This window comes from Poecilia latipinna, unplaced genomic scaffold (genome assembly GCF_001443285.1).
Source record: "Poecilia latipinna isolate Pla-1442-1.1 unplaced genomic scaffold, P_latipinna-1.0 Scaffold2640, whole genome shotgun sequence".
Taxonomy (NCBI): domain Eukaryota; kingdom Metazoa; phylum Chordata; class Actinopteri; order Cyprinodontiformes; family Poeciliidae; genus Poecilia; species Poecilia latipinna.
Genome location: NW_015115256.1, coordinates 107489 through 117349, shown reverse-complemented (window position 1 = coordinate 117349; position 9861 = coordinate 107489). Strand labels below are relative to the sequence as shown.

Sequence of the window (9861 nt, the reverse complement as noted above, 5' to 3'; positions counted from 1 at the left end):
ATCTTATTCCCAAGTTTAAAACTGGATTTTGTCCCCAGAGAGCCAGATCTGGCCTTGTTGTGTCGTCATGACAACTGCTGGAATAAAACCTGCTGACACAGAAAAGCCAAGAACGTTCTGGACCAATCAGCTCTTTGGTTCTAATGGAAACTGGATGTTTATAACCCTGACCTCTGACCCCGTTGACCAGGCAGTGTTCAGCAGAAAAAGGACTCAGACTCAGCATGTGGAACCAAACTGTTTATTCCTCCAGAGCTCTACTTGTCCTCCGGCTTGTTGAAGCAGTAGGTCAGGCAGCATTTGCCGCAGTAATGGCGGTCGAAGTGACTCGCCATGAAGACGCCGGCGCCGCACTCGTCAGCCGGACACTCGCGCCGCAGACGGTGGATCTTACCGTTCTCATCCACCTGCAGACAGAAACAGTCAGCCACTGAAGGGAAGAGGCCCCGCCCTCTGACCCCAGAGGCCCCGCCCTCTGACCAGACGCCCCGCCCACCTTGTAGTACTTGAGCACGGCCAGCTTGACCTTCTTCCTCTTGTGTTTGTTCTTCTTGGGCGTGGTGTAGGACTTCTTCTTCCTCTTCTTGGCGCCGCCTCTCAGCCGCAGCACGAGGTGCAGAGTGGACTCCTGCAAACAGGAAGCAGGTCAGAGCGCCACCTGCAGGCCACCAGAACCAACACTGAACCGGTCCAGAACCATTCAGAGATTCTCTGCTGCAGCTGGTTGGTAAAACGTTAATTTGGAGAAAAAGTGACGATTAAAGCAGAAAACCTGAAAATCTGATTCAGTTTCTGTCCTGATGCTTCACTTCCTGAGCTGAAAGCAGGTCCAGTGTGTTGCTCCTGATTGTATTAGACCAAAATTATTAGAAATAATCCTGCAATTTAGCATAAATGATTTTGATTGACTCTAAGGAAAAACATGGCAGGGATCTGTGGAAATGTTTTAAAGTAAACATTAAGTTTGTGTTTTATTAATGTCAGTAAACTGGTTTTAACTCCTCACATCATCAGACTGAAGGTGAAACATGCAGATGATCTGGTGGTTTTTGGTCAATCAATATGTAATCATGTATGATGACAAACAAAATGATTGTTAAAATGCTGCTATGATCTGTTGAACAAAAGGATAAATAACATTTCCAGAGTTCAAACTGTCAGAATCCCTTCAGTGTTGGTAAGAAAATTAAATGTTAATTTCATTCCAGAACATCTGCTGATTTCAGCAGGTGGTGTTGAACAGTTGGCTTCAGGAAGCCTCTACACTGGACAGACTCAGACCAACTCAGGTTTCCTCAGTGATCAGAGGAGAAATGTCAGACCTGCACGATTAAAACCCTCGTGTTTAACTTTATATGTCATTTCAATTAATCTGAAGATAAAATCATCATGGCTTTATGACACCATTAACAGCCACAGACAAACAGTAATTAAATACTAGGTGACTTTTTTATTAAATATGATGTGATCTTGTTTTGGATGATAGTGGATGTCTCTGGTTTATTTTGGTTTGGTTGAACTTTGAGGCTGAAATAAATTTGCTATTTCCTATTAAATTAGAATAAAAACAGAACTTCAGAGTTCAGTTCAAGAAATGAACTAAAACATTTCAACTGAATCTGTTCAGAAGAACCAAACGCTGCAGAGTTCTTCTCACCTTCTGGATGTTGTAGTCCGACAGTGTCCGTCCGTCCTCCAGCTGCTTCCCAGCAAAGATCAGCCTCTGCTGGTCAGGAGGAATTCCTGCAGGAACATCAGCAACAATTTAAACATGGAGAAACAACAACAATGACCTGCAGACCCCCTCAATGACCTGCACAGTCTCAGGTTAAACTGATGGTCCTGGGTGGATGAAGCAGCCATCTGGGGTCACTTTGAGGAAGTCTGGAATTGAACCAGCAACCTTTCTGAGCAGCAGATAGCCTGTCTTCTAGATGAACAGCCAATCAGAGATTATTTTAATTTTGTTGTAAAGCAGAAGCAGACCATCAGCAAACATGTCAGAACTCCAGAAACAGATAAACAGAACAGTCACCCTGAGTTTAGAGAAACCCTCCAATATCCTCCAATAGATATGAAAAGTTTAATACCTTCATTAATATGTTGTGAAAATTCTCCAATGTGACTCAGTCTGTAAATATTCTCAGTTAATTACAATTGTCTTGACTTAAGTCATTACTCCAGCTAATTTCAACAAATGAGATGATAGATTTCATTTTGTAAAGACATAAAAAACCACAGGAAGTTGGTGAAAAACTGCCAACGTGCCTTTAAAAAAAATCTAAACTATGTAGACATTTTTAAGTAAATATCAGAAGTATAGTAACTAAGACATTTGTTGTTCATAGGTACTTTTTCCTACAGGTTTCATTTAAAGTCCAGCTGGACCCATTTAGAGGCGTTCAGGGTCACCAGGATCAGTCAGAACCACCTGAATGGATCGACCGCAGCAGCTGACACTCACCTTCCTTGTCCTGGATCTTAGCCTTGACATTTTCAATAGTATCTGAAGGCTCAACCTGGAAAATAAAAACGTATGTAACCTGATGGCATTGAATAAAATCACTCTATAAGCTCCAACACTGAGTTCTTCAATCTGCTCCGTTTAAACGAGCCTCTGAGACTACACGTGTTTACTGCTCTACCAGCTTTAGCAACGTAGCTACAGTTTAGCTACTTTTTATGACCAACCGGAGCATTATTATGTTATACATCAAAATAACAATCAGAAAACAGGCTTAATATGTGCTCCTTTAAATAGTAAAGCTCCGATTAACCGTAGTAAGTAAACGCCGCCACCCTCCATCACGCTCACCTCGAGGGTTATAGTTTTCCCCGTGAGGGTTTTCACGAAAATCTGCATCGTGAGGTTCGGTCCACCTGTAGGGAAACACACGGAGAGACTATCGGAACCCACTCAGATTGAAAACTGATCCAAAATGCGGTTATATTTTATTAAAAAGTGAAAAAAACACGCAGCACCACTCACCACCGGTTCACTCCTAATGGCGGATCCTGAGAAGAGGACCTCAAAGGGGAAAGAACGGGGTTTCCTACACGCGATTCAACGGAGGTAGCTGGCCGTTATTGTGCCTGATTAAAAAACAGAAACAGTATTTTTGTATCGTCGTTAGTTTACTTTTGATTATAACATATTTCGGCGCTGAACATATCAAAAATAGAATTAAGGTAAATACTTGAAATAATATAACTTAAATAATCAAAAACATGATTTTAAGAGGTCCTCGGTTTCCATGGTAACATCACGATTGCTATGTTACTGACGGCTAACACGCAGAAGAGTTGGAGTTGGTTTAAAACTAGATAATAACAAGATGAATAAAGAACAAAATGACACCGAAGATCCAGAAATGAGTCCCGTAATGGATGTAGAGGTGTATGAGAGTGACGAGACGTTTGTTCAGTCTCTAAACGAGTTTATCGAGAAAGAGAAGAAGTACCTGCAGTGTCCAGAGGAGGGCACTGATGAGCTGCGATACATAGTCTACCGCTCCGCGTTCAACAAGGTGAGCGAGTCAGCTGAGAAAATAAGGTTTGAATAGGTGAAATATTTTACACAAAACTCTTATGGAAGTTCTAATTCTGATATTATGAACAGGTGAAGGATTTTATTAACAATTTAAATGTTTTCTTTTGGTCCTTGATGTTTTTCCTTCATTTGATCATTGGAACAACTGCTCTCTGAGTTTTCTACAGATTTTTCAAGTTTTTGTCCATTTTATACAGGACGTTGCAGAACTATTCATCCTCTTATTAAGTTCTTCCAGTCCAAACTCAAACCTCAAAGTAAAAAAGACACAACTATTCTTGATTTTCCAGATTTTCTTTTACAGATAACAATCTGGAAAGTTTGCCATGTCTTTGTATTCAGCTTTCTTGAGTCTGATGCAGGTCTTCTGGGTTTCTCTGACCATCTGACCAGCTCTGACCATCTATATTCGGTTCAGTCAGCCTGGAAGGTGAACCTCCAGTCCAGTCTCAGGTTCATCACTGAGGAACCAGACTGGACCCAAACTGAGTGGCAGTGATGGACACAGCTCATGGTCACTAACTCTAAAGTTCTAGCCGTACCATGTTAGTGTATCTATACCAACATGATACTTGCGGAGGCGCTTATTTTGACCATGTTTACATCCACCAAGTGTAGGTGACACAAACAGACTCTTAAATTAGCATGTTAGAATTTATCCCAAATAATTAACTTAAGGTGCATTAAGTATGCTAAACATTGTCAAAGTTAGCAAACATGCTAACGAGCTGAATGAAAAATTAGCTCTGCTGGAGCCGTACAGGTCTGGTCTGTATCTTGCAGGTGATTGGTCGAGCCTCGGCCTATAGGAGGCTCCTGCTGGACATAAAGTCAGAGTACGATGGCGTCATCAGGGAGATGAAGAGGAGGGAGGAGGAAGCTGCAGCATCCCACCTGCAGTCCCTGCTGGGTTACGCAGCTCACATCACTGACAGGTGAGGCTGCTGGTTCTGATGGGGACCGGTCCGGTCCAAACAGCACCACAGGTTCACAAGCATGTCTGCTCTCTGTCCAGAACCTCAGTCCTCCAGAACCAGACAGCAGAACTTCAGCAGGAGGTCCGGAGGCAGAAGGCCACCACCCAGAGCCTGTTGATACCAGGTTCTGTTGGAAGTTCTGGGCCGAATGTTCTGGATGGGCTTCAGAACCTCTGATGACCCGCCTCTCTGCGTTTCTGCAGGTCTGACTGTGGCCCAGTCCGAAGACCCAGAGGTTCTGCTGATCCATCTGGACCACCTGAAGACCCGGAGAGACGGCCTGCTGGACCGGAAGATCCTGTGTGGTCCTGTGGAGGTCCAGACCCAGCTGACCTTTGACCTGCAAGAGGCCCAGCTCCACAGAGACCGCCTGAGGGCCCAGAACCAGCAGCTGATGACCCGGTACGGAAACTGGGTCTGATCAGAAAATCTGAGGTCATGAAGGTTCCTCCAGCAGACTGTAGGTCACCCAGAACCAGAACCAGAACCAGAACCCGGGTTTCGCCTCAGATTATTTAAACTTTATCAACAACAGAAACATAAACATTTACAGAACACAGAACAGTATGTGGTCCAGAGTCCGGACCAGAATCCGGTCTGAATCTGGTCCAGAATCCGGACCAAATTCTGGTTCCTGCCTCCCTGATCCTCCTGCATTTCCTCTCCGGTCCAGCAGGTGGCGCTGCAGCTCTGACCTGTGATCTCTGCAGGTTCCGACGCCTGAAGCTGGTGGGTCAGCGTCTGACGGTCTGGGAGGAATCGGGTCAGACGGTTCCGCTGGAGGAGCTGCTGGGTTCTGTCATCCAGAACCTCAAGGAGATCGGACCCGATCTGCAGGACGAAGGTCCAACTTCACAATCTGGAGATGAACTGATGGTTATGGAGCCAGCAGGTTCTGGTTCTGGACGTGATCCACCAGAACCTTTCACAACCTTTGCTGTCCGTCCTCCAGGCGGTGATGAAGAGTCGTTCTGCATCCCAGCTGAGCTGCTGGAGGAAGAGGAGCCGACCGGGCTGGACGAGTCCAAACTGCTGAGGAACCACCTGGACAGGTCGGGTTCTACAGGTCAGAACCTGACCCAGGCAGAGCCACGACGCCTGGGCCTGCCTGGACTACAACCAGTAACTGACTCTGGTTCTGTTCCCCAGGTTCCTGGACCTGCTCCGGTCCTCCCAGTACGAGGCGGCGGCCCTCCATGCGGCCCGGTCTCCGGTCCTGAGGGACTCGGACACCATGGAGATGTTCCGAGGTTCAGAACCAGAACCAGAACCAGAACCTCCCCCAGAACCTGGCTGATTCTGGTTCTGTTCCCTCAGGTGTTCGGGCCCCGCCGGGCTCCACCCCCCCACTGCTGCTGTTCTTCCGGGCGCTGCTGGTTACCGCGGCGACGGGCAGCCAGCTGTCGGCGGCGCTGTCGCTAAGGGGCGTGGCCTCGGCTCTGCAGCACGGAGACGTGCAGCTCATCGCTAACGCCGTCACGCTCAACAAGTGAGGTTCTGACCCGGTTCTGAAAGCAACATTTAGAAACACAACCAGTGATGGCAGAGTTACTTTGAAAAAGTAACTTTAATCAGATTACTGACTACTCCTTGAAAAAAATAACTTGGTTAGATTACTGATTACTTGATTTGGAAAGTAACTAAGTTACATTCAAAGTAACTTTTTTAGTTACTTTCAGCAGCTGCTAACAACAACAACCCGCCGCCTGTGAAAATTACTTTGAGCTTTGCCAAAACTTAATTATAAGCTGTTTTATAATAGTAACATTGTGTCTCCACTTATTAGGTTGAACTGAAGGGGAGATTGTTTAATGGTTATAACATGCAAAACAAAACGTTAGTACTCTGTGTGTGTTTTTGTGTGGCTCAATACACAGGTTGCAGAGCCTGTGCAGTCGATAAGTAACTGTAGTCTGACTACTGGATTTGAAATGGCACCGTGTTCGATTACTCGTTACTGAAAGAAGTGGTCCAACGTCAGTTACTGTGTAACGTTACTGACGTCACTGAACACAACAGAGGAAAAACTACAAAATAAATGAAAATATTTAGCATCGATATTCTCTTCCTGTAAAGTGACCTAATTCAAGTGAGGACCAGCCAACTGGTGCCAGCCGCACTAATCAGCTGGAGCTTCTCCAGTGAATCTGTTCAGTTGATCCAGTGGTCGGTTCTCCTTTCTAAAGCATTAACAGCAGAAACAGTCAGCAGCTCACTGGTCCTCCAGACTCCCTGCATGTTTCAGGTGTTTCCTGCTTCAGCCCAGGTGATTTCAGTTGGCAGGTGTTTGCTGAGCTGCAATCAGCTGACAGTACAGCAGGAAGCATGTGAAACCTTCAGGGCCCGGCTGGGAAACGCTTAGATTCCCTTAAGTTCATTTCTCCAGATAAATTCTGAAACGTTCAACATTTTGTTGAGGTTTTGGTTATGAACTGTAGAGAATTATTCTAGTAGTTAGCTGCTTATATTCATGTTCTGCTTGTTAAGGAAGTGAAGGTAACGCAGCAGTTTCATTTCCTCTCCTCCTGTTTTCAGCCCCTGATGCGATGCAGCAAATGATGTTTATTCTGTACCCAGAATGCATCACTGTAGACGGTTAATAACCTCCTGATGTCCTGCTGCTTCTGACTGAAACCTACTGTGGCTAATCGGGTTAATTTAGCATCAGAGTTAGCAAAGCTCAACAACAATAAACTGAAACCATAAGTGAAAGGTCTTCTGGAAAGAATCACTTCCTGAAGCTCAAACAAATAGACATGTAGTAACAAACTGGCCCTGTAGAGGGCTATGTGTGCTGTAACACATGTGTCAGGTTGGACTTAGTGCTTTAGCATTAGCTTCTGCTAAATATTGCATTGGTGTCATGCTTTGGTTTTAGTGGAACTAATATTTATGATTATTACATTAGTTTTAGCAACTTGTTTATGATTTGTGCTTTAGTGTCAATTAAACTAATACCTTAGATCAGCTCTTAAGGGTTAATGGAGCTAACTCAGCGTTAGCGGTGCTAACATGGAGGAATCAGGCCTGTGTTGATCAGGCTGATCTCACAGCCTGAGGAGAGACCAAACCTGGACTGGAGTTTCTGAAAGGATGAGGGAACATCCTCTGGTCTGAGATTTATGGGCATCAGAACATGCTTTGGGTTGAGACTTGGGCTCAAACGTCTCATTGGACCGGACTGCGGTGGGGTTCTGGATCATGTTCTGGTTGGGTTCTGGTGTAACTGAGGCGTCCTCCTCAGGCTGACCTTCACTGAGGCTGTGGGCGACGCGCTCACTGAGCATGCTCAGAGGACCCGGGGCGTGGCCGACCTCTGCCTGGCTCTGGCCTCCGCCGTCTACCAGGCCTGTAGCCACCACCAGAAGACCGCACTGAGCATGTGCAGAAGAGGCCTGGTGCACGGCGCCGCCGAGGTCATCAAGAGGAAGCAGCTCACCGCAGGTCAGCCTGTTTCTCTGGGTCCGACCAGAACCAGAACCTGCAGGTTCTCATGAACTGTGTATCTTATGTCTCTCTGTCTTTGTGAGGACTTCCTGGTCCGACCAGAACCAGAACCTGTCCTGTGTGTGTCCAGAGGAGAGCCTGTGGGTTCTGTCCCATGCGCCCAGCCTGTCCCTCCTCCAGCTGCTGACCAACGCAGACGACAACGGGAAGGCGGCCATCTTGTCTGTGGGCGGGACCTTTGTCTCCATGCTGGCAGACTTCCACCGGTACCAGCTGGCTCTGGAGCTTCTGGAAGGGTTCCTGAGGAGAGGTCCAGGTGAGTGCGTCGGTTCTGACCCAGCCTGGATGTGAGACGTCCTGACGCGTCCCTGTCCCCTCAGACGTGCTGGCGACGGCCATCTTGGAGGACAGCAGCTGCTCAGTGGACGTCTGGGACCAGGTGGCGGCGCTGTGCGCTGAACTAGACCGGGCTGACCTGAGCCGGGCCATCCACTCCATCCTGCATGGACCCGGAACCTGGACATCGGACCTGGAAGGGGAATGGGTCATGGAGCATGTCTTCCTGTGAGACAGGAAGTGGAGGACAGAGATAGGAAGTGGTAGACGGAGACAGGAAGTGGTAGACGGAGACAGGAAGTGATAGACAGAGACAGGAAGTGGAGGACAGAGACAGGAAGTGGAGGACGGAGACAGGAAGTGGTAGATGGAGACAGGAAGTGGAGGACGGAGACAGGAAGTGGAGGACGGAGACAGGAAGTGGTAGACGGAGACAGGAAGTGGTAGACGGAGACAGGAAGTGGTAGACAGAGACAGGAAGTGGAGGACAGAGACAGGAAGTGGAGGACAGAGACAGGAAGTGGAGGACAGAGACAGGAAGTGGAGGACAGTGATACATGTACTTAATTTCCTCTAAATCAATTTTTATACGTTTCCAAATAAATTCTGAATTCAATATTAACTGTTTGCAGCAAGAAATGTAACTACAAATGTTTTGTCAGTTTGGCTATAAACATGATTTTAGCTCTTTAGCATTAGCTTACGTTTTGGTACAGTGGTTTCGCGTTAGTAGAGCTAATATCTGTGATTAGCGCGTTAGCCGCTGGTTTTAACCTGCTGTCTCTGTTTCCTCTCTGTCATAATAAATGATTGTTTTCTCTGAAGCTAGCTGCCGTTAGCGGTTCTGCTGGGTTTGGATCCGGTTCCTACAACAGAAGGTCACCAACGCTCCAAGGCTTTTAGTGTTTTTAGCTTCATTTTGTGCTTTATGATTCATGTTGGGCTGCTTATAATTATAATTTTCCATATTTTTGGAAAAAGCTGGAGACATTTCACAAAATAAAAACTTTATTTTCCTTCATAAAAGCGAGACGATTCACAGAAACTAAACACATTTTAGTTTAATTTCCCTAAACATTCACCTCTGACCCCCAGCAGGTTGACCTCTGACCCCCAGCATCCCACGGCCCAGACAGAGCTTCCTTTGTTCGGGTCAGAACTGGTTCAGTGAATCCTCAGTCCACGGGTCCTTAAACAGAACCAGAACCCAACAGAACCTCAATGTAAGAGCAATAGAAACTCACCTGATCTGGGCCGGTACCAGTGGACTCAGACGGATCAGAACCAACCACAGGCCTGAACAAGCAGCAGCCAGTGGACTGCTTGTCCAGTCCAGTTCTGGTTCCGGAACCACAACCGGAACCAGTTCTCCCACCTACAGGCTGTGACATCACTTCCTCTCTGCACTCTGCTCTGTCCCAGTAAACCAAAGGTCAGAGGTCGTGTCACAATGGAGACAATGACATCATCAGAGGAGGAATGTGGGCCAGTATCTGATCCTGGATCTGGGCCGGTTCTGACACGGATTAGAACCAGAACCTAGTTTCACTT

General features: G+C 46.6%; 2 protein-coding genes across 4 annotated transcripts; one reads left to right on the top strand and one right to left on the bottom strand.

Moving 5' to 3' along the window:
* Positions 1 to 225: 225 nt before the first annotated feature.
* On the bottom strand, positions 226 to 3091 carry rps27a (ribosomal protein S27a). The gene is made up of 6 exons (XM_015020719.1): positions 2990 to 3091; positions 2816 to 2880; positions 2465 to 2519; positions 1658 to 1743; positions 497 to 628; positions 226 to 407 (listed from the first exon to the last, which is right to left on the bottom strand). Exons 2-6 carry the CDS (start codon positions 2861 to 2863, stop codon positions 258 to 260), a joined length of 471 nt encoding a protein of 156 aa, XP_014876205.1. The 5' UTR covers positions 2864 to 2880; positions 2990 to 3091; the 3' UTR covers positions 226 to 257.
* A 19-nt stretch (positions 3092 to 3110) lies between these two features.
* On the top strand, positions 3111 to 8639 carry LOC106938604 (clathrin heavy chain linker domain-containing protein 1). Of its 3 annotated transcripts, XM_015020715.1 has the most exons (11): positions 3111 to 3527; positions 4334 to 4485; positions 4566 to 4651; positions 4731 to 4929; positions 5238 to 5371; positions 5480 to 5579; positions 5677 to 5777; positions 5845 to 6016; positions 7772 to 7971; positions 8105 to 8290; positions 8355 to 8637. In XM_015020715.1, the coding sequence occupies exons 1-11, from the start codon at positions 3336 to 3338 to the stop codon at positions 8540 to 8542; spliced, it is 1710 nt and encodes a 569-aa protein (XP_014876201.1). In that variant the 5' UTR covers positions 3111 to 3335; the 3' UTR covers positions 8543 to 8637. The 3 variants fall into 3 exon arrangements, with proteins under 3 accessions (XP_014876201.1, XP_014876200.1, XP_014876202.1); XM_015020714.1 differs by having other exon boundaries at positions 5238 to 5579; XM_015020716.1 differs by lacking the exon at positions 3111 to 3527 and adding an exon at positions 3963 to 4079 and having other exon boundaries at positions 5238 to 5579; positions 8355 to 8639.
* Positions 8640 to 9861: the final 1222 nt, after the last annotated feature.